General features: G+C 37.6%; 1 protein-coding gene across 1 annotated transcript in view; it reads right to left on the bottom strand.

Moving 5' to 3' along the window:
• Positions 1-25,780, bottom strand: part of UBL3 (ubiquitin like 3) — a 60,918-nt gene that overhangs the window by 9,138 nt on the left and 26,000 nt on the right. The window contains exon 2 of the mRNA XM_014966022.1: positions 1,702-1,810. Within this exon, the coding sequence (XP_014821508.1) occupies positions 1,702-1,810 (109 nt within the window). The remainder of the gene's footprint in view (positions 1-1,701; positions 1,811-25,780) is intronic.

The following is a 25,780-nucleotide window of genomic DNA, read 5'->3' as shown; positions in this document are numbered from 1 at the left end:
GGGGAGGAGAGGTTTGCCTTAATCCTGGCAGCATGTGACTGAGTGTATTTCATGACTTTGTTTCCCCACAAAATCATGACAAGTCAAAATGGTGGTAAAAAAGAATAAATCATTTCATATCATCTCTATTTCAAGGAAACCTTATTCCTCAGCAGATTTCTCAGTACTGTGACAAAAAAAAGAGCACTCTCAGGCCAAAAACAGCCAGTGGGCTAATGTTTGTGAAAACCTATATACTATTCTGGAGCAGATTTTTCCTCAGTCTTTAAACTGACACTATTCTTCTTTGCAAAGGCAATTAAATATTCATCAAGATTTAGTGCACTCCCTCAGGACAGCAGGTATTTGAACTGAGACTTCCAAGTCAGGTTCTACCTTTCTGTTTCTTTAAAAAAAGAATACTTTAAAGTCTGGGTTTCTTCCCAACTCTAAACTCAAGAATCTGCAGCCTTCAAGGTCTTCACAAGACTGGGAACATATGACCACATGGTCATGAATAAACTTGAGTATGAAAAAACCCAAACAGTTCTGCCTTTACGAATTCAGATAAAAGTACACAAAGAACATGTGGTCAGGACAACTATGTTGTAGGCACACATTGAAAGATGTACAGTAGGTACACAGATGCTACATCAACCAGATTTTAGTGTAGAAGTGTTTTACATCTATATTTAACAATTCAGAGGACTAAAAGCCTCTTCCTTCATTACATATTTTACTAAACAGATAATGCTGCATCCCAGCAAAACAAAGAGCAAACAGGTCCCCTGAAACCCTGTTCTTCCTTACCTCAAAGACCACCTTAAAGCCTAAAATATGGATTATCAACACTAGCTTTTTGGCATGAATTATGAGCCACCGTACTTTTTTGACAAAGCCACCACAGAAACAGATATTGTAATGTTTTAGTTTGTAGAAATAGTAGTCTTTTTTAACATCAAAACAGTAACCAAAATGAAGTCCTGTACCAAAAGAAGCATTTTCTTTCATTGTATGTAATGCTATGTCTGTGTTTTGGCTATTTTCCCATGAAGTCATAGTCGGGGAGAACAGAAGCACTTTGTTTTTGTGGAACTATTCACATATGTGAATACACGTCTGAAGTTTTCAATTCCATTTTCCAAAGCTAGTGTTTCTGCATAGCACTAAACATATTTATATAAATAACCTCAGTTTCCCTTGGTCTTTCAATGTCTTTTAAGATATTCTTTTATATTTTATTTTTTTCTTGGAAAAAATATCATTACTACAGATCCTTTCCAAGATAAGGCAGTAAGGAAGAAGTACTTCAGACTAATTTCAGTAATGCATTCCTGTGACATGCCACATTTTACATTAGCTGTTCTCACATTTGAGGTTTTATATCTCCAACATTTCCTCACACTTACTAGATCCTCAAACAAGATTGATCAAGAAAAGTGACTAAAGATAAGGGGAATGAAGTACTTCAGTTCGGGAAGCAAATTTTAGAAATACAGAGGGCAACAGTTCAGACATCTAAAAATCTGCCCAACCGAAGAAACAGAGAAAAAGAAGGCAAGAAGATAATTGTATTTCTATATAAATCTATGTCCAGACATATAACAAACACACTTAATTTGAACGTTGAGACCAGAGATTGGTTTATTGACACTTAAGTCTGATAATACAGGGAAGCTTCTAGCTCGCCAGTCAAAAAGCCAAAGCCACACAGCTACTCACCCATGGGCCAGTTGTCATACACATGTTTTGCAATATCTGCAGCAGAGTCATTTGGTGAAAATAGGAACTCTTTTGTTTTCCCGCTTACCAAGATGAGGCGCAAATTTATCTGTTGAAAAAATAAATAAATACAGTATTAGGAAACTATCCAGAGAAGACTTAAATTATTGTTACTCTTTTTTAAAGTTACTAAAAATTTGCCATTGGTTCTAGAAGAAGATTAATCCAAAGTGATTTGAGAAAACAGTTTAAGATGGTATTAAAAATAGGGTCAAAGAAGTCAATAAACTTTGTCTATACATAATCTAGGAAGATTAATAATCTAATCTAGGAAGATTAATATGGCAATTTTTGCTGGCATTTTTGATTATAAGTACCAGAAGATTCTGATAGGTAGTGATTGAATCAACTGTGCCATTAAAAAAGCGCTTTCAGCAGAGTATAAAAAAATTGCCAAGACACACTGGCAACCTACCTTCTTGAACAAAGAGGAAAAATATAAAGCTGAAAAATTAACTGAAAGCACTAAAACTACCAAAATCTGCACCTGAATAGCCCATGACCCTCAGTAAAAGCCCTGGCACACTCCCTCCAGCATGCCATTTGTCAGCCATGATCTCCCCCACTGCATCTCCTTCAAACCACGGGGAGTCAGACAGCATCCTCCCTCAGTCCCAGCTGCCACAGAACTTGAATCTCTCTGACAGTCTTCTGAATCCACAACTTTGTTCCACCACCATCTTTCACTACAAAGTAGTTGAGATCCCCATGCAATACGGTAGTTACACCACATCACAAGTTTTTCTATCATTGATTTCCTTTATCTAACCATCAGCATCTTTAGCTATAATTTTCTTCTCTTCTATTTGCAATTTACTGAATATAATTCCTTTTTCATATAGCATTAAAATAACCTGTATAAAGAGCTCACTATGACATTACTTACAATGCAAAAAAGATTGAATTTTGTATCCTCAAGCAACTGCTAGCAAGGTCACAAAATGTGTTTGGGTAGCTAGCACTTACCAATGCCCACAGCAAATAGAAGTCTAGCAGCTTTTGTGTTTTGGCTTACAAGCCTAAATTGCATCAACTTTTAGCAAGACTTTAGCATATTAACTACTTAGACCCTTTTTTCCAAGTCATGCTCTCAAACTACGGCTCTCATTTTGAGTTGCAACAAAACTTTCCTTATTGGAATTCAGTAAAAAGTTTTCTAGATCAAACGCAGAAGGAAAAATTCACAGCGATGCTCAAGTTTTCAAGACTTCTTCAGAGTCAAAAATCTCAGCACATCATCGTATCCACAACATAACAGCCCTGCCTCAGTTACCGACTCTCTATTTATTTCAGAAGCTCTCCAGACAGATTGCCTGTTCTCTCTTGAATGCTTTGGCTTGGATTCATCCCACCTGTCTTTAAGCACCTAATGGAGGTACCCAAATTACAATCTTTATCATCCCACGCACTTCAAGGTCAATGAAGAAAAGGATGCCTCCAAAAAAGCAATTCAGTCTCTATTTCAAAGTGTAGCAAGGATAAAAAGAGTTAGCACAAAAGGGCTGGGTTCCCTTCCCTGTCCCCCTGCTAACTTCCTTCAGAAAATAACAAGTTCTGCAATTAGCCCAGGAAAGAAGCCAAGCAGTAGCTGTCTCTGAGAAGGCACCACAGCCACTGTAAGAGTATTGCTGCATACCAGGAAATCGCAAAAAAAACCCTTAAAGGACAGAAGCTGCAGGAATGCTGTTTAGTCAAAGACAATTATTCATAAAATTCAGAACACATCTGGCTGTAAAACTTAAAGTTCCATTTTCTTTGATATTTCCAGAATGATTACGGAATTCTTTTCAAATCTCACCAAGATTTAGCAGAAAAAGTAGACTAAGTTCCACTATTCCTTTTTACTCCCCAAACCTGCTATCCTCCCAAAACTACTGCAATCAATTACAACTTCAAAACGTTATGCCTAAATTTAGCAATGGCCAGATTATGTCCACTTGTTATTTTGCTTATATTGTCTTTCAGTTTAAATAGCTCCCTTCCCCCCTTAGCTGCCTCCACTTGTGTATGTATAGACAACACTTAATATATAGTTTCTTTAGTTGGAGTACCCAAGGCAAGCTTTGTCTAGCAAAATACCCATTTCCCCATTCATCCCAGGAGCCTGTTTCTGCACATTTTAATTTTGGCTCTTTTCTCCTCAAAACTAGTGACTATTTCTGAAGCATACTAAATGATGTCTCACCAAATGTTTGTATAACCCCACCAGTCATTTCCTCTGTCTACTGGAAACATCTTCTGTGACCGTGTCCCAAGAGCACAGATACCTTCTTCATAACTGCACCATCTCATTTGTCTTCGTACCCTTGTCTACTGTGATCCTTTCAATTATTCAGCCTCCAAGCTTATAACTGACATTTTGGCTGTAATGTGCTAAAGCACAAGGCTCCAGATTTCATCCCACTCCTATTACTCCATCCCTCCCAGGGAAAGGATGGATGTTAGGTGGAAAGAAGCATTCTGCACCACAAAGATGTTTCCAATTTCCCCCATGTCTGTGCCCAGGGCCTATGAATTCCCCCTCCAAAATTTCTTTGTAACACTTCTTTCTCTCTACATTTAAACCACTTTTCAAACTTCATGTCATCAACAAACTCTAGCAGCAAGATCCCGTTACATGTACCTTTGTCATTAAATGAATCAGGAAACGTAAGACTGATCTGACAATTTACCCGTAACGATGCCAGTAACAAGCTCTCTCTGAGCTGGTTTCCCCCACCTTTCAGTGAGGACCTTACTGTCAGGCCCGTAACACAGTCACAATTCCTCTATTAAATCCTAATTTCTCCTATTTAACCAACACTTTGAAATATGGCACTACATCAGTTACTGTGTACACATTTAGATGAAGCTATAAAAATGTCTATGTAGAAAATCTGTTCTTTTCATCTAAAGTCAGCTTGCCACGCTCCAGCTTTCAGAGGCATAGTGTGCTGCGCTCCAATCCACTTTCACTATACCTCATTATCTTTAATTATCCTTTAAGCGTTAATGCATCTCATTACACAACCAACACACTGCCAAAAACTTCGGAGGTTTAGACTGCGTCACAGACTGCTTTGTACTTGGGAACGGGCCGCCTGTTTAAAAAACAAACAAACCAACCAGTGCCTGCTCTAGGCACTAGTGGAGAGGAGCTTCTCTACCATCAGCCCTCCTGCCTCTCGCTTGAATTCCCCCACATCCATTTCCCCTCCTCTAACTGGCTCCTGAGACCCCCCCCTCTTCACTTGCTCCCTCTGGCTAAGCAGTCCCTCAGCTCTGTTTTTATGCAGTTTATCTAAATCATAGATGGTTTAGGTTGGAAGGGACCTTAAAGATCATCTAGTTCCAATCCCCTGCCATGGACAGGGACACCTCCCACTAGACCAGGTTGCTCAAAGCCCCATCATATCTAAAACCTAAGGATTTCTTTTCCTTCATCTGTGTGTAGTTTATCTGTGGTGGGGATTACCTGTTTTCAAGATATTAACACTTCCCTAGGCAGTAGACATATCATCAAACCATCAGCTCCCTTGAGCTATCTGATTTGGATCCTACAAGGAGAGGGTTTAAAAAAACCCAGAAGATTAGCGCTGCTCAGCACTTAAAATAAGATTAGAGCAGAGCATTAATATAGAACTAAAGTTATTCTTCAGCTAGCATAACATTAAGGAGACACATTTCTTTTTACTCTCACTACTGAGGTTTGAGGCTACCAGGCACACTAAAGTGAATACAGAAAAGAGAGTATCATAAAGAAATAACCAGAACTAACTTGGCTTCCTGGAAAATTTAATTAAGTCATACTTCTGCAGTTTATATCTAACGTCAAACCAATATAAGCAACAGCGTGGTAAAAAGTGAAAAAACATTAGTTCCTTCCTTCCCCTCACCTCCCCAAGAGGGATAACAATAGTGCTCAAGTGTTTTGTTGCTAAAGAGCATTTTTTATAGTCTTACTATAAAATATAAAAGGCATATCAAGACAAATTAATAATTTTACAGGATATACTACAAAGTATGCGTAAAATGCAGGAGGAATATTTTCATTTAAAAAAAAAAAAAAAAGAATATCACCAAATATCAGCAGAAGCCCAAAATAAATCCTTAAATCAGTCAAGCAGATGTTGCATCAAGTGCAAGGAAACAGCTGCTCTAATAAAAGGTTAAAGTATTTTCTTATTTATAGTACAGCATGCCACTGACACATTTAGTTTGCATGTTTGTCTATATATATATGCACACACTTGTATATATATAATATATATATACTTTTTATTTATATTTCTTAATCTTGGCTTGAAGAAATCTTAGTTTTGAGTTGCACATCACACTAGCTCAAAGGGTTTGAAGCAAAGAATCCCAAAACCTGCCCTTAAATTTAGAGTCTAATCTCCTTCCCTGCAAGAGCATTGAGAAATGTAATGGCTCGCAACTGCTGTACTACTTATTCTGCAAGGCTGAGAATCCCACATCAAACAGACTAGAGGGGATCTGAAACAAACCTTTATGGCAAAATGCTAATATATATTAAAAAAAAAAAAAAAAAAAAAAAAAGAGCACGTGGGTATATGCATTTACTCAAAGGAAAGTACAGGAAAAAAATCTTGGGTTAAGTAGAGAAGTTCTGACACAAAAGCAGCAAATCTTAATTTTTCCAGTTATGAAAGGATTCCTAGTGCTCTTATCTACCCTGTATCCTATTTCGTATGTTAAAAGTTAGCAAGGAAGTTGCATCTGTACCCCTTGTATGCTTAAAGCTCCTCCACCTATTCTTGTCAAAAGAGTCTTGGTCATGACTGGCCCTTGTGGCCCTGACAAGTTTGCCCTTCCACAGGTGACATAACAATGACCGTCCTGAATTATTTGTTTTTTAGGCTCCCAAAGGGAATTCCAGCCTTTTGCCCCAGCAAACTGATAGTCCCTCAGCAGACACATATCCTCACACTTCTGCACTGTAGCACCTACTGCAATGTTACTCCTGAAAGCAGTTAAAAAGAGCCACGGTATCAGAAGTGGGATTAAATACAATTTGTGGAGGACATCCCTCCCCTCTGCCTGCTTACATAATAGCCCATTCTGTCTGTGACCTCAAGCATGCAAACCTTGTCTGCTGTCCCCATCCCCCCACCCACCTCCAACCTCACCAGTACTGCTCCAGGAACTACCCCAGCACTTGCATCACATACACAATAAGAATGTCAGTGTAGATTATATAGTGTAAACCAAAAAAAACCCCAAACAAACCAAAAAAAAAAGCAAAGATTGTACTATCGACTGTGACCACAACTGTTGGAACAGAAATTTGGGTCACGTACATGCAGATGCAGCATAAGTTGTGTTTTGTTTGTTACAGGCATCTGCACCAGAGTGTGTTGTTCATTCTTTAAGGCCTAACAACAAAATGCCTTAGTGCCACAGTGCTTCTAATGTCACAGCTAAAGTTAAATAAAGGGGAAGCCACTTAAACATCAAAAACATTGTGTAGGTTGTAAATCTCTCATTTCTTGATGTTTAAGTGACTTCCCTTCTATTCAGTGGGACAAGTTATTTTGTTATCAGTTTTATGTTCCAGAAGCACCTTAAGATTCCTCCCATCTTAGAACTAAAATGCAGAGAAGGAATAATGTCATCTCACCACATGCTATATAATCCCAAATTTAAACACTGCTTTTCTTCAAATGATTAAGATTAAAATGCATACACAAGACTATTTCCCCGTCACTTTTCCTAATGTGAAATTGAATTTAACAACAGACCAGAAGGGAAAGTGATGCAACGAGCAGTCAGAAATACAGACTGAAGTTTCATTTCTCACAATCCAATACATTTACTTCCTAGTCCAAGTTCATAATTGTAAGAAATAAGTTTGTTCTCCAAACATGCAAAGGTTCTTAATGACTCCAGGCCAAAGAGAAACCTCACAGCACCACGCAGTACACTTTAATTCCACTAGATTCATGTAAGAGGTTGAACCAACCCTGAACAACAGTCCAAGTGAAAAAGCAGCAGTACCCAAGCCAAGTCAGCAGGGACCTGCAGGTTCTAGACTCCAGTCCCCTCCTAAAGTAGATGTATCATCTCGCATAATCCCTTCTGGAAATGTATTCACCTGAGCATAATGAAGAATTTCAGTTTTTATACTCCCTGGAAGGTTGCTCTAGACTTAACTGTCCCATCGAATGGAGCCGCCTTCTCATTCCCAGCATAAGTGCACTCTTGGCCAGATTATATTCATTGATGCCAGGTCTACCTTGTGTTTTAGTTATGATAGGGTTTCCCTCCCTTGGGGTTTTGATGTCTTTCTTCTGCACCTGCAGACAAGGAAACACTTCACTAAAATAAACAAGCAAAGGTTTTCCTCATTAATAGGCTGGCCCTTGGTGTGATCACTGTCTTCAAAGCTCTGAAGCACATCAACAGAGGTTACAGGAAATTGGGCTTGGTTAGCCTGGAGGGCACCTATTAGCAGCCTTCCTATGCCTAAAGTACCAAAACAACCACCTCTCTACAGGTCCAAGACAGAAGAATAACAGTCATACATGGAAACAAGATGCTTTGAACTGTGATATGGGAAAAAGGCTTTGCCTTGAGGGCATCAAAGCAGTGGAAGAGGTCACTCAGAGATGCTTTGGAAGCTCTGTCCTTGGAGGTTTTCAAGGCCCAACTGACAAAGCCCCCAGCAACCTGATCTGAACTCAGTGGTGACCCTGCTTCCAGCAGGACGTTGGGCTAGAAAATTTCTCAAGGTCCTTTCCAAAGTGAACAATTCTACAATTCACTTTAATCTGCATCTGCTTTAGTTTTGATTCATTATTGCTGAAGTATGCAATCAGAATGATACATATTTCAGGAATTTACAAAATGATACTAAAATCTCAAATTGACTGCAAACACCTCTCCCATTTTCCATACGATCAGCACAACCATCTCACATTTGCAGTGCATCAATCTTGCAATGCTTTTCTCTAGTCCACTTGTTTCCATGACATAAGCCTTCAAACTTGCAGTACAAAATGTTGCTTTTAACTACCCATGACATACAAGATATTTTTATATTAATACGATTAATTTTGTTGTTCCTAATAATTCATTCTTTAAGATAATCCAATCTTTTCCATACAACACCATGGTCTTCTATACTATTGGTGCCTCCAAATTTTCATCATCAACAAATTTCATCAGCACACTGAATTTCCTTGTGTTGGTGGCATAAATGAAAACACTAGAAAAACAGCTAGTTCCAAAATTAATCTCTAAAGAATTCCACTAAACATAACTGCCAGCCTGACACTTCCACATTGAACAATGTCTTACCATCTTCTCCATCCGAGTCCCACTATCAAACTCTGCTTTTCTAAAGCAATCCTTTTCCTATGCAACACCAACTATCTCTCTGTCCAGACAGATTATGTCTCTTCTGCATTTCCTTCATCTGAAAAACACTCTCCTTCCAAAGAAAATTGCCTGATGAATCTGTGATAATCTAACTTGGTAAATATGTGTTGTGAATTTTAATCCATTATTTCTTCTCTGTTCCCTCTCAATATCCTTCTTGAGGTAGTTATTCATCTGTCAAATTCAGTCTCTCTCTCTCCATCCTTTCACTCATCTAGCACACAAGTATTTTATACCTTTAATGTCATCAGTCTGAAGAAACATCAAGATGACAAATTCTTCTGATGTAGTAACTTAGTACACTTAGTTTAATCAGCATCTGCCCACTTGAAATCCGAAGCCTTTATGTACACTCCTACTTTGTTTATTCTTCCATTTGATTTTAACTGTATCAGCTCACGATCATTGGATCCAATGTCATTTTCCCAAGCAGCCTTCTGAAGATTTCCAGAGCTTTCTGAGAATTTAAGAGATACATCTAGAATAATAGCGTTACCACCTCCTTGGCCAAGAAACTAGCATGTGGAGGGGCCAAGATACTTTCTTATGTTACTCATACTTCTTGCTCCCTTACAGGTAAATCTATAGCTCAATGATGCAAGCGTTCTCATAAGCGAAGAGATCCTTAGTTCTGGACTCTTGTTCAAGAGTCACTTGGTAAAATAAATAAAACTACAGTTCTTATGAATCACCCTTCTAGACACCAGTTTTCAACAGATACTTTATAGGGAATACAGGTAACGTAACAGCACTTCCTCAACCAAACACCCAAAATTTCCATTTGGCAACACTCAGAACTCCTCTATTAAGCTTTTAGATGCACAAAGGGGCTTTGCTGTACCCTTACAATACCTGGCACCTATAAGAAATTTACTTTGTATCAGAAAAAAAAATAAATACGAGGAGAACATGAGAAGTAACATAAATTGTCAATATGACTGATCAAAGCTCTGAAGTTCCATTGCCAGCTGGCTGACAGACCTGCGTAACTCATTCAAAGCCACATCACTTGTGACCCCATGAAAGCACGACAGCACCTCACATCACCCTATTCAACATTAAGGTGAACTCAATAGCCAGTTTCAATGACATACTCATTAGATTATTACAAAGAGAAATAAATACATTTTTTTGGGCAACTTCTTTCTTCAAACAAGGAGTGGCTAAGACAACTTTGCACTGATAAAAACTAAGCTAGCGAATTCCAGACAAGTTTGAAGTGAAGGGAAAGACAAAACCAAAATGAAGCATAATCAAATTTTATTTAGAGGAGGAAAAAGCAAAATCCTATAAGCATTTAACTCAGTAGCTACGATAGAACTAGCTGTTTCTATGGAAACCAGGACATTCTTGAACTTAAAATCATAGTGCTTGGTCACACTTCAGCCATTCCCTCACTTCAGTTCAAATAACACAGGAACAATGGTAATATATTCTTCAATATCCTTCTAGGAGTTCCAGGGTTATCTTTTAAGAAGAAATGTCTACGAGACATTGCTCTTCAAATTAAATTAATACAGATACTATCATAAATAACCAGAGGAATACAATGGATTCCAGTGGCATTTACGTACTGTTTCCTTTGCTATCCTGACTATTAGCATTCCTGGGAAAAGGCTAGTTTTCCCCTTTTTTTTTTGGAGGGGGGTGAATACAACACATCAAAGTGTCAGCTGGAACTAGTTAAGAATTTTCAGTGAAAGTCAGTTTTAGTAAGAAAGTAAAAAAGAAGAATAACCTTTTTTTGAAACATACTATCATCAAAAGACTTCCCAATAATTTGATAAATTCGAGCCACAAATGACCCCCCAGGAGTAACTTCTCTCTCAGCAGTATGAGATAATGGAGGCACTCCATTACCTGAAATAGTGCAAGGATTTGGGTATCTGGTCCTCTCAGCTCAAATGGAATTTTGTCTACTGTATCCCAGGTGCATGCTTCAATGGTATGGTGCAGAATTAACCTGTCTCCTGCTGGCCCCCAAGTGAATCCACTCTGATAGAAAAGGTTCCAAGAAAGACATACTCCGATTACTCACTAGCCAGAGACAAGGCAGTTTCACCGAGCACATGCAAAATAGATCTCTCTTACATTGTCCAGAATTGTCCAAGTCCATCATAACTGCATTGTGTAAACTACAACATAGGTAAGACCATGTTTTAGAACTGAGCTTAAATACAAATGGGTAGCGAAAATGGCAGAAAGAGTTAACCATGTGGTGTTCAAGCTTGCTCTTTTCAAAGTGTATCCTTTCAACTCAGTGCTAGAGGAGTAAGTGTCTTCTCACTTGGAAATAAAGTGACTAAAACACAAAACAGAGAAACTGACAGACTCATGTTAACACGGAATTTTGGTAGAGATCATTTTAGCACTCAGTGTACCACGCTGAGCCAGTCATTTCAAAACACAAGGGTGGAAAAAAATAACAAAACTGCATCAAATGGCAATGCCCACATGAGAAGCTTGCATTTGCAGAATGAACTGGTTAGCTCTGGTGAGCACGGCCACAGCGAGCTGGTTTGATAACTCCGATGTTTTAGAGCTTTTGCTCTCAGGAGGAACTCACACAGGCTTTTGTGTAACTTCTTCAGAACATACATACAATAACAGCAGAGAAGAGCATTCCAGGTTTTCTTTCTGAAGTGGGAAAGAATGTGAGTAGGAGAGAGAAGAAGGTGTCTGTGTCTATTTTTTCAATCTCTATCTCCCTAAAAATATCGTCTACTGACATGCATCCCAACATTGGACTCCAGAATTTAAAAGTGAAATCACCACGTACCATCTGTGGTACTGTCCTGCCATCTCTTATCAAGAGCTGCCCTTGGATAAGCCCATCACCTTGTTTACACCCTCTCATGCCAACTGGTATTTAAAACAGAAGTTCACTACGCAACCGTGAATAATGGAAATGCTAGGCACTTACTTAAATTTGGATTTAATTCTGATATAACATAACATTTGATCTAATATATAGAGAATTTACATAATATTTTAAAATATTATTTAGGACAGTTCAAGGCCATCTTTAAAAAGTTTGTGAATGCTTGTTTTGTGAAATGCCTTAACCTTTCAGGTTTGAAAGTGAATACTACCGCTGCTAACAAAGGAGAAAATATAATTCCAAGGAACCAGTTCCATATGTAGCTGCTTTTTCCAAATCCTCGGGGCAGAAAGATATCCTCCACTCCTTCTTAATCTCCAATTGATTATTTTTTCCTATCTTTAACCAATTTTGTGGGGCTCAATTTGATTTAACCCACAATCTTGTAAGTTTCAGATGCAGGTGTTCCATGGTTACATTGAATAAAAGGAAACTAATGATGGGCAAGGAAGAGTATATTGAATTCTTTATTTGTACACTAGCAGAAAGCAGAAAACTGAGTTTCCTGCTGCATAATGGAAATTTCAAAAACCATGTACAATATACCTAGACTTGGAGGTATTACAATTTTTATAAACAGAATAGGTCAGTGAGACCACAGACAAAGCTGAAAGTAATCTTTCAGTTACAGCTTAGATGAAAACAAACATCAGCTTCAATTTGACCACAAATGACGTTCACCAAGAAAAAAAAAAAATGAACACAAAGAAAGTGTTAAAAATACAGGAAAAATGGACATTCCACGAGAGCTGCTATTAACTAGAGATAATCAGAACAATGACAATCACAAGCAGCACATGGTCATGGATATCATCTAGTTCCACGTGCTAATTTTCAGGAGAGACAAGTGCAAGGTTTTGTTTTAGGGTTGGTTTTTGGGATTTTTTTTTTGAGATGGAGTCTTAAAAAGTGATTTCTCATTTTAAGTTATTTAAGCATAATAAACGTATATTGGGCTCTCTGCATTCCTGAGTTAATCTTTACTGCAGAAGTCCATTGCTCTTCCCCCTGCTCCCACTTTTACTGTGCAAGACAGGAACAGCCATTAAGGATCACGTAAGTTAGCAAATCTATTCATTTTTTGATTTTCACAAAAAAAGATACAAGTAACATAGACCATTTAGAAAATTCCTTGGAAGATCTTTAAATGAAGAAAAAAATGCATTTATTTTAAATGAGGAAAAAAATTAAACCCACCCTACTTTCTTGGAAATAAAAGGTGCACCCTGTAGTTCTTTATGACAGCATAAAGATTCATGAGATGATACTTTTCCTCAGAAACAAATTAATTTCCAGTGCAAAGCTGATTTTTAAAACGTGCTACTCCTCAGGCCCCCAAAAAGGGACAGTGACGACCAAGCACAAAAATAGCCCGATTTGCAGCAGACGAGAAATAATGGAAGAGCAAGGGAACAACCTTCTGAATCCAATTTTGTCTTCTATTTTATTTTCTCTTGTAGTAACTGTTGTATTACATGGTTTTCATGCAGTTTACTGTGCAGTACAAAAACCACACTGCAACTAAGTAAAGGATTACAGCTACCATAAATACTATTTGCCATTTATACTAGATACAGCTTGAAACATTCTAGGAAAAAAGAAAGTCACTCCCTAAAGACAAATAAAGAGTGACTTGGTCCCCTAAAGTCCCCTCATAATCAGCTCTAAGCTATTAATGAGAACAATGTGTAAATAACAAAATAAAAACAACCAAAAAAACCAAAATACCCAAAAAACAAAAGAACAAAAACTTCCCTAAAATTCTTCAGGACTTACATCCCAATGGAAATGCCAGCAACAGGAGGTTAAGTTTGCAGCTCCTCACTCTTGAGTCATTTTGGGACTCTGCTCACCTTCTATGATTTTGTATCTTGGTCAGAACTAAAGTATTAAATTTTTAACCTTGAGAAAATTAAAAATTTAAATTTTAAAATTTTAAAGCCTTGAGACAGTGTGTCAAAAACAAAACTGAAAAAGTGTTAAATATCTTTTAAGACATGAAAGAGGCAAAGAGTTTCACCTTAACTTAGAGATGTATTTCAGTTCACTTGGGTGGAAATACCATAAAATTAAATTTTTATTATTAGCTACTGATTCCTAGCTTCTCTGGGTTTACTGTGTATCATGGCAGTCAGCCAAAGTTTTGCCATTCCAAAGCACTATGTAAATCACTGAGCTGTGATAACTAAAGGCAAGAGACAGGGCATTATATATTTTTGTCTCTGATGCAAAAGATAGTTTAAATTTTAATCAAAATGGATGTTTCAATGACCGTAGATCTCGTTTACTCTAGCGAAAGGAAGCAACTCAGATATGAATGAGAACACAACCTTTTCTTATTGTTTTCCTCCTAAAATAGCCCACAGAAAACACTGAATTATGCGATAAGAGATCAAGGATTGTGATGCTGATGCCAATTTATTCAGAATACAACTCTTCAAGAGCAAACAGCTTGACCTTGACCTATGCCTGTACCTCTCAGCACAGAATAATGAACACTCTTTAATTTCCATTTTTTCCTTCCTCAGTGAGTTACCCTTAATGTTCAACAAAAGTGGAAGACATGTTTATATAAAGCTTACATGTTTTTGTTCTATTTAAACATTATGGCACTAATTCATTCCCTTACTAAGCCTGCTGATGTCATCTGACTGAAGTTAATGGAGTGATATCCAAACAAGGTCTGATCGAGTTATTTATTGTGCTCTGCAGTGACTGCTGAATACTGAAAGGCGCAGCTTATCCACCTTTCTCTGTTACTGCATGTTAGTCAAGTGCTTGAGCTCTCCCAACCACCTGGCAGCCTAATAGCAATTCTTATCCTATTTCCATCATGAAGAGCAGTAGCACGTCCAGACTGTTCACTAATGACTAAAACAGTTCAAGCTGCCCTTTCATTTCGGTCTCCTCCTTCTCTGGTATTGTTAAGCCTTCTACAGAGTCAGAAACATACAATTTACCAGCTGTTAGCCTCCTGAGCAACTTCCTGATGCAGCATCCCTGTATGTCTACCACATGGTTTTGTGAAGTACTTGCCATCACAGAGTAGTCAAGCAGCTTCCAAAGCCGACTTCATCTGCCTGGCAAGGAACCTTAACCTTTTTCATCCACGAAAAGAGTTCTCCTCAAAGAAAATTAGATTTTAGTGAGGAGAGGAAAAAAAATGTTATCAAGAAAAGCTTTTTAGAGAGCACACTTTTAATATCTTTTTCCTTTCTTCATTTGTCTTGGATGCCCAGAGTCTACACAAAAAGCACCAAATTACATAAAGATGCTTCATTCTAGTCCTCCAGAAAAATCTATCTAGATAGAAATATGCGTAGAATCATAGAATGGTTAGGGTTGGAAGGGACCTCAAAGATCATCTAGTTCCAACTCCCCTGCCACGGGCAGGGACACCTCCCACCAGAGCAGGTTGCTCAAGGCCACATCCAGCCTGGCCTTGAACACTTCCAGGGATGGGGCATCCACAACTTCCCTGGGCAACCTGTTCCAGTGTCTCACCACCCTCATAGTAAAAAATTTCTTCCTGATATCTAATCTGAATCTTTTTTCTTCCAATTTAAAACCATTTCCCCTTGTCCTATCATTGCCCTTCCTGGCAAAGAGTCCCTCCCCAGCTCTTCTATAGGCACCCTTCAGATATAAGAAGCACAAATTTAAGATCCAATTGATATTCAGGCACCTTCTAAGCATAAATATCACCTTGGTCTAGGATCTCCCTAACCCTTAGCAGGAGGGGAGAACAGTGATGCCTTCTTGAAGGCATTACAGACTTTTAATCGGTAGCGATTATAAGCAACCCCAGCCAGGGTGCTCAGCTCTCACCGCATCAACAACCACATTCTACCAGGCCATCTGCTCTGTGTCAAAGCAGTGAGTAAGGATCCCCTCTGTGAATCCGGGGCAACATGTGTTATAACTTGCATCTTAATTATGGTTTACAAAACACTATGTATGGACAACTACAGAGGTATGTTATTGAAAGCTCCCCAAAGTGATCTATGATTCTTACCTTTAAAACAAAGAAGAATTAGTAATACTTCCCTGAACTAATTTGTTTGACTCTAAATACATAGGCAATAGGAGGATTAACCAAGGCTTTCCTCCTCATACATTGTGACTTTTGCTAGAATAAAATAATTTTAGATTTAATTTAGATTTAAATCCGTATTCCAAATCCAAACTTTCCTGCTCTCATGATTTTAGCACACATGGTCAAGACAGCTAGCACATACTGCTCACCAACTCTACACCTTGGAGTTCTCTGAGACATGGAGGTGACCTGTCTCTCTTCCCTTTTTTCTCAGTTCTCAGATTGTTAGCTTTTTAGCTACTTGTTTTGCTTTGCACATATAACACTTCCAGACTATAGCTCATTTACAGAACAGACCTTTTAAAACCGAGAGTGTTTTATTAACTGTTCCACAAATTACATAATGGGTTTTAAAGACCCTCTCACCCCCTCTTTTCATTAAGGCAAAAGGCATGAAAGTCTAGAGAGATAGCATCAATGACTTACATGTTATGGAAAAAATCTCACTGGTACCATTGGTTATGATTAACTATAGTTCATGGATAATTATTTCCCAGACAATTACTAAATTTTTGCAATTATGTCAATTGAAGCCTTACTTTGATGTTACAAGAAACAGCAAACACTCTCTCCCCAAAACAAACAAGCCAGAAGGTCTTCTTTCTTATTGGGACTCAACATGTTCAAATCAGAGTTGGGGATAGATGTTCATGTCAGCTACAACAACCAATCATTAACAAAAATAATTTTAAAAAGAAAATTTCTTTTTTTAAGAAAGAAAACATCTTTTCATTACAGGAAAGAAAGATGCCATACCTTTGCATTTGCTGTCATGACACGATAAAAGTTAAAGCAACTATGCTTTTGGAGAGAAGGGCATAAGAATAGAATTTAGCAAGCTCTATCAGGAGACACAACAACCTTTATTATTATTTTTTGGGCGGGAAATACGCATGTATGCATTCACTGAATGAAAATTCTGTATGTACAACCAGATGGTAACAGTGATATAGTTCAAAAGCTTCTAGTTATCAGCAAACTGTTTTTCTAGCTAATTACTGCCACGATTACAGCACAGTATTAGAATTGTAGATGTAACTATTTCTTACAAGGGTCTAGCATATACTCACAAGACAGTATAGAAAACACAGCTGCTCTATAGGAAGAGAATGAAAATCCACAGAGGCAGAACTATTTCATTCTTCCCAATAGTCTGGGAGACAAATCATTATACAAAACTGAAAGGAGGATCTGGCATTTAGAAAGAAAAGTGCATTTGTCATACAAAACAGCTATCAAGAAAACTATTGTCTTAAGCCACCCATGACTTGGGCGAGGATTCAGCTGAGAGTCAATCAGCATCAACCTGCGACTAGTGATACTGTCACTCCATGGTGCCAGACACAACTATGGCATCATCTGCTTTTCATATTAGCATTCTCATTCAGAAATTAGTTTTTAAAGAACATAATGAATTCTCATGTGCATATGACTATTTCATTGATTACTTTAACAGACAAGGCCGTTTACTTATAATAAACAGCTTATCAAATTACACAAAATAAGTGTTGCATGAACACTGTGTAGTATTCACAGTACTAATCAAGGATCTGGGTAGCTGGAGAAGTGTACACTGTGCCAGATACTGTCAAGTACCTAAAACTCACCACGTTACAGGAAAGTTCAGTCTTGTCATCTTGGAAATACATTTGTTATTGTGTCAGCTAACTGGCAGGTAACACCTGTGACAGTTTAGTTCTGATTCAGTCTAAATAAGTGTACATGATGCTTAAAAAAATTTATTTTTTTTTAAATTTTAGACTTTCTTTAAAAGTTTGAAACCACTATAAAGCAACTAAACAAGGCAGCCTGGAGGAGAACGACAAAGGACATTGGTAGAAGTGGAACAAGATGACAGGCTACAAAGACTTGTAAAACCTGGAAACTGTGTCCCTGGAAAAAAACAAGCAACAAACCAATCAAGCAAACAAACAAATAAAAAAAAACCAAACAAACAACAAAGCAAACGGCAGCAAAAAACCCCAAAAACATAGGCAACCTAGTTCCAGACTGCAAGGAATATACGAGTAACATCAGAAAAGAAAAGAAAACAGAAGAGCAGCAAAAGGAAGAAAATCAAGTATAACGACAAATGTGATGTGGAACGGGACTGATGGCAATCAGCTACAATCTTTGTAAAGCTACATGAAGCCTATGAGGCTCTAAGTCATGAAAAGTAACTGGCCACAAATATTCATGGCCAAGCAGTCAAAAATAAGTAAACCCAATGTACTAATCACTTAAGCCTCTCAAGTTGCAAACTTCTCACAGAAATATCAGTTAAATACACTTAGCATGCTATGCCCCAAATAAAAGCTTTCCCAAACTACCCCCAAGCCCAAGGTTTTGAAAGGTTTAGTCAAATATCAAAGATTATACTCTATCCTGGCAAAAATTAGTTTCATATTTTAAAAACTGCAGAATAGACAATAAGCAAAAGTAACAGACAATAAGCAAAATGTCTCCCTCCAAAACCCATGGTATTTTGGACCTTTCCAATACATGCCTCAAAGGTAGGATTAAAAAGTTTAATTAGTTTTTCATGCGAGTACTGAACCAGCTGATCATATTCACCTTCCTCCCCAAATGCGTCAGTAAAATCATCAGGGTACTATTTGCTCTCTATAGGAGAGACCATTACTGTGATTACCCGCTAACAGCCAAATCTCAAAAGCCTTGGTGTCACGGTCTTAAAACAATGTAGGAAAGATCAAATGTGTGCTCATTTGTTAAGCAGCATAGACCTCACAGTCTCGCACCCATCTAACTCTGGAAAAGAGAAGACACCCATTCCCTGTAATCCATTTTCCTTTCTTTAGATGTGAAGAGAATGGACTTCATCTGTAATAACTAAAATGCTTACATTAAGAAATGTAATATTACTTACATTACAAACACTTATACACATTATATTGGGATACGTAACAGATGATCATAATAGAACAATCTTCAACACACTAAATACCAAACCAAGAATAAGCCTCCATAAAGATATTTTATAAAAATCAGTGGAAGAGAAGGCCAAACAATGTGAAATTTCAAAACAGGGATCAAACACAAATGCATGTAAGAAAATGGATTAAGTAGTGAAAAAGTGACTAGCATTGTTAAAAAACACTGGTGTTTTAAGTATTCTCTGGAATACATATAAGGAGTAAATCTGGTTGCATTATAACGAAAAATGAATCACATTCAATGACGCTATGAAAAATTAAGATACCTTACCTGAACAAGTCAGTTTTATCAGTACTGTGATTCTACATACAATATTAATAATCCGCACTTTCACAAAGATAAAAGAAAACCAAGACAGTATTTCAATCTTACATTTCAGAACGCTTGTCAGCTCACAAGTTTAAACTTCTGAGATCCTTCCTTTGCAACTCAAACCCTACTGGCATTCTGCAAATAACATCTCTACCTTTCCCCATTAATGACTCTGCTAAATAAACAAAAGAGTAAGCTTCCATATACTAGCAAGCACTTCCATAATTATTAATTACAGTATTACTTCTCAGTATAAAAACTACTCATGGAGAATACTACCTTGAAGATGGATCACCGCAAAGGGTACCTCAATGCACAGCAAAACTGCCCTATGTAATCAGTTATTACATTGCAGTGTAAGAATTTCAAAGTCAACCCAACTAAATCTACACCAACTTGAGAACTTTCCAAAATTTCCAATTTTGCTACATCTAACTCTTAATTCAGAATTTAAGGTAAAACAAGATATAAAGATTAGTTTGTCATTTTGCAACATAGGAGTGAAGTTATAAAGCAACAAAACTGAGGGTGGGGGGAAGATAAAAAGTTGTTTAGAACTTTCCTTGCGTTGATTAAAGTGAAGGAATAAAAAAAATACCATGAAAAATCAATCCAAGCATCTAACATAGCTGGAGTCTTATTTTCACACAATCCTATTCTGGATATCTCTGAGAAGAGTAAAATCTTTATGAGGAGTCTCAGTTCCACAGTGGCACAACCGAAGGATGTTTTCCTGCCTTCAATGACTGTTTTTTGCTCTTGGAAATTAATAGCTGTGTTTGACATAAGTCATGACAGTCATTTTCACAATGATTCTTATTAAATCCCATCTTTTCTCTCATTAAAACAAACTAGGAAATTCTGCTGAGTACTTGCCTCACACAACCTCTATGCTCTTTAAATCTTAACAGTTCATTTGCCTCACTGTCCAAAGACAGTTTATATAGATATCAACTCCTACAGCACTTTCCCATCCTTTTTCTTACCTCAAAGGGTTAAGGATATTTTTCATATCCAAAAAGGTAGTAATTCGGCACGTGGGCCGAACTCAAATTTGATCTATTTTGAAAGATTGTATGTAATAAAGAAAAAGTGTCATTTTACCCCCCAAAGCAGCTTTTTTATCCTTGCATATACCTGAATTTCACGTTCTTCCTTGAATTTAAGGGCTAATAACAATTCATAGCTGCTGAGAACACACTATTTTCCAAGTTAATGTTTAATAGTAAATATAAAGGTGATATTTCCACTTATAGATAAAGCTGAAGTCAAATACAAATGCACTAAGTCTAAGTTGCACAGGGAGGTTTGAAAGAACATGACTTTGATCTTTCTTTAAATACTGATAATCATTACCACAAAACTCAGGCACATGCACACACAGAGAAAACACGTTTCTTCAGACTCTGCAAATTGCAACACAAAAACAAATGTTTCTTGCCTACTAATTACTTCTTCTGTGGTTTGGTAACAGCATTGCACACAGGGATGGTACCTGTGGTACACTAAATGACTAGAAGAACATAAATCCAAAGATTATTTCACCCTGCTTCTCTGCTTCACAAGCTACATTCACAGACACTCCCCAGTTAAAAACTCCCAAACTTTCCACAGGAAAAGACAATGGTAATTAATACTCCTTTGTTATTATACTGTTTGTTTCATCAAGGAAGGAAATAAAACTGACATTGCAAACCACAAGAGACAAAGTCGTAGTGATTCTTAATTTGGTTTGGTTTGTTTTTTCCCCTCTCTCTGTCAGCTAAGCTGTGCTCTGAATGGATGGGGTGTCCAACTGACGCTGATTCAATGGGGGAGATTACAAGGGAGGCCTCTGCATCATTTCAATGCGCTTGGGGAGGACCTGGAAGTTCACTCTCAGCCTCCCAGGCTGCTTCTGCTGCCTCCTAACAACAGGCTGAAGCCAAACAGAGTCTCCTAAAGACTAAAGTTACTGCTTTGTAGAAGAAAACCAAAGAGAAATATTAATGATGACAGGCTCCTAAATGGAACCCCTTCCATCCCCTTCTGTCTCTCCGAAAAACACACACGTGGTGTCATATGATTTTCCTCCTGCACAGAAACCAGTGCAGATAGAAACACTAATAAGGGGAGAAAACTATCCTATAAGCAAAGCAGCAAAATGAACAGGTAGAAGCATAAGTTCCTGACAACAGGCAAAAGGCATAAGCCTCAACCTAAGAAAACTTTCCATTACACCTTACCCTTACAGGCTGTGCTGTGCCTGTGCACACTTTGAACAGTTTCAGCCAGACATAACTGTCCCTTGTCACGGGTGTAAAAGCACTACCCAAAGTACATGCTCTTAGTTTGAGCTTAAGGGAAAAAAAGCAACATTTTTCACCAGTGTTTTCCACAGGCAGTGGTTCACTGAGCAAAGAATAAAACCAATGAACCATCAGCTTCCAAAATTAACAGATTTTCCTTTAACAGATGTTAGGCACTAACAATAATAAGCATTCTGTGTTCAGGCATAGCCGAAGACCTTACAACTTCTGAGCAAGAACGCTTAGCAAGGAGAACAATGGCACTTCAACAATAAGCTCACTTAAAAAATATATTATTTTTTTAAAGCTTAAAGTGTGCTCTAGCATAGAAATTGTATTACTAAACAAGTTTTTTGCCTTGGCACACATTCAAGTATGAATGCAGTACAAAATACAGAAATATTTAATTTCTTGAAATAACTCTTGATTGGTTCCCTCTCCATAAAAGCAATCATTAAGTGTTCATGAACTATAAATAAGTAATATCTTTTAATAGATTAGATCTTTTATATAGAATTAGGGTTAGTAGAGATGTTCTGGTTTTTAAACAGTCACAATCATTTAAATTGCTCTTCAAACAATAAGACTATATTTTTGCTGTGTAAAACTCCAGGTTGTATATCCACCTCAAACTTGTCCAGGGAAACATTTTTTAGAGAAGACAGATCCAGATTAATACTTGCAGCGTTAGAAGGAAAGAGATGGTTAACACTGACCAAGGTTTTCTATTGGAGCCTGCTGCCACTGATCACACAATATTCTGAGACTTCCGTCTGTGACACTGAGATTTTCTACACTGGTTCTCACTTAAGATAGGGCTTGCTCTGTTTGTCCAAAAGGAGGACCAGAATGAAATGACCACTTTTGAGAGAACTGAGGGGAAAAGGAAAAAGGAGAAGCACTTCTACATATTTTTTTAAAAAGCAACTTTTAAAATTAAAATTTCAGAACAATTGTATCAAGACACAAAGAAATTACATTTAAAGGTCCAGTGGTAAGGCTCGAGCGATGTACCATATGTTCAACATGAACTGATGATCTATACATAGCTACCTTCTAACTCAAGAGAAGAAAATTAATTCATCTATTTACAGTTATCTTGGAAACCGTATCAGAATACACTATTTACTCCTTCCTGTAAGAGTTACATCTTAATGGGAAGCTTTGCAACAAGCCATCCTTTGCAGATGTCCTTTTAGCTGATAAGTTTCTGATAATTAATTCATTGAGCAACATCACTGTCTGTAGATAAGGTTTATTTCCTACTTCAATTCACAATGAATTAGATGCAGCTACATAAAGTAGTAAATACAACTGACAAAACCATCTATCCACAACAATACAGGTAAATATACAAGGTTGAGGAAATTTTTATATGAGCATTACGTATCATACTCAGCTTCCCTCATGAATCATCCTACACAACTAACTTTACTTTTTTCTAGGTGGGTAAGTTCTTGCTCCTTGGGGAAAAAAACAGCACAAATCACTAGAAAACACATATTATATCACCCTTCCTGTTTGACCGTGACTTGTCAGGAAGCCAAAAACCAATTTATTTCCAGAAGGTGAACAAGAACTGCAATAAAACACCCTGATGATTCTGTTTAATCTCTAGTCTCCTCTGAACTGCTGTGATCCCGTGTGTTCTTTGCCCTCCCTGCCTCTTGCAACACTTCAGCTTCCCATCAATTTTCTTATCTATTCTTACAACTTTTCCCCCTTTCAGCAGTGTTACCTACTAACCAGCACTTATCTGACATTATACATCGAAACACTTTCCCCTCAGTTTAGTCTCCTTCATATCTGATAATTCATTTCATCTACAGGTAGCTCAATCTCAACACAATCCAAAGTAGGTTTATATTTTGCCTTCAAACTCTTGTCCTACTTGTATCTACTACTCTTGCCCCATTTTTCTGACTGCTGTGAGGAGCTGCTGACCAAGATTTCCGTCATTCAGGCACACCTTGCCCTTTTCAGATTGCCTTGATTATTTTTTTCTCCCTTTGTAAACACAGACAGACAATGACCACCTTTTCCTAATTTATCTGTATTGCAATATTGCCTAAAAATCAAAGTCTAACACACTTAACTGTGACCAGAATAAAGAAACTGTCCCCTGTAACCTCAGGTTGGCAAGGAAATACAAAAAGCCCCCAGACAAACCACAAAGATAGCACTGCTGACTAATATTACGGCCAGCGGTCTGGGAACATCACCTATGTGTTGTTAAAATTCTTGCAGAAATCCCCACAAGAAATTCAGGAAGAAAAAAAATGGAAAATGCTAATTTTCCAGTACACATAGACAACATTATTTCTGAACAGAATGGGCAGCTCAGGATAAAGGTCAAGAGATACTTGCTGCATCATTAAGTGCATGGGCAAGAGCAGCTGCCATTGAGAGCCAAACCACCCAGCAGAAAATAAAAGTGTATGATACAAAGAGAAGCAATCTATTTTTCATGAACTGGGGAAGAAAGAGATAGTGAACATCCGTTTACATTAAGAATGCAAACATTACATTTATATCTTTGCAGATCATTCTGGAAGCATATAAAGGGAGTCAGAGAAAAGGAATGCTGCAGTAACTGAAAAATGAGATGATGAAAACCTCTAGAGTTCTAGCTGTAGGGACAAGTAAAGAGCACGTAAGTTACTTAAGAGTTGCTATGAAACAAGAATCTGAAAGATTTAGATAAAGATCTCATTAGGGCCTTTCAATCACATCCATTCAGAAATAGCACCCAGATTATAGGCCCAAGTGATGATCAGAAAGCTGATACTGCCCACATAACCAGAAGAGAGGCAGGGCAGATGGCTTTAGGCCCAGTTCTGTTGGAGCTAATCAAAGATGTGTTAGGGATAGACATATTTTAGCCGGACCAGGAAACAAGCCTGGACTAGAAAGGTTTTTGTACAAACATGGCAGCAGATGGTTCTGTCTGTGAACAAGAAAATGTTTGGTAAAGTTGCAGCAGGGAGAGACAGGAATCAAAAAACAGAATTAAGAGTCATCTAAAGAGGGTGCAATAAAGACGCTGCAAAAGAAACAAGAGAAAACAACATCACAGCATCCCTGAAGGACAGACCACTTCAAATCCATTATCACCCTAAAGCTGTAATTTATTGCCATGTCTTATCCCAGATCTACACCCAGTAGTGAGATACACACGTTTATCTCATTTAGATGTTAGTGACAAGTGTGTTATTTACTGAACGTTGGACATAGATAGATGAGGTAGTTGAAGATAACATTTCTCTCAAAGATTTTCAAACATGTGAGCATGCACAGAAGGAAGAAGTTTTAAGCCTTCGTCAATTGCTTCTAGCAGGACAAAAACATAATAAAAAATGACACCTGATAAAACAAAATTGCATTTCCACCTTCAAGTAAGCAAGACACTACTCGTGTTAGCACAGCAGAAGACATTCTCTTAAGTATAAATTAAGAAGTTTCAAAGGAGAGATTAAACATGTTCACAGCCTTTCAGCCTTTTTAAAAAGTCAAGCATTGAAAAAAAAAAAAAAGAAAAAAAAAAAGAAAAAATTCAAAGAGCTTCCAAGAGAACTAACTACATATGGAACAAAACACAAAAAGACAGCATCCCTGTCAAGGTGGGCTTCCAGAAATAAAATATGGCAAACCATCTGGATACAAGAGGGAAGTCTTCCAGACTCAATCTCAATGTAAATCAATTAACTTTAATACTCTCTTCCATTCCTGTATTTGTGTTCTTTAAATAATTTCTGGTTTCTACTGGAAATGTTAGCGTGTGTTTTTGAATTCAACATTAACCTAGATGTAGTTAAAGATTTTTTCATAATAACTTAACAACAAAGCAGTCATTCAACCTAAGGATTTGGCCAATTTATGAAGCATCTTGAATTTCCAGCATTTTCTACTGGCTATCCAATAATGATAAAATAAATACCCTCACAGAAGTTGCATGGTGTGGTTTGGTTCACCATGGGTCAGGGAACGAAGGAAGCTCTTTTACTAACTGTTATGACTAGAAGACTTCTCTGGCAAGCAGCAAGATAGAGGAAAGTAAACCTGAACACTGAAGACATGCAGCAAGTTTATGAACGGGTCAAAAAAGTT

This window comes from Calidris pugnax, unplaced genomic scaffold (assembly GCF_001431845.1).
Source record: "Calidris pugnax isolate Ruff unplaced genomic scaffold, ASM143184v1 scaffold20, whole genome shotgun sequence".
Classification (NCBI taxonomy): Eukaryota; Metazoa; Chordata; class Aves; order Charadriiformes; family Scolopacidae; genus Calidris; species Calidris pugnax.
This window is presented reverse-complemented; position numbering and strand designations above follow the sequence as displayed.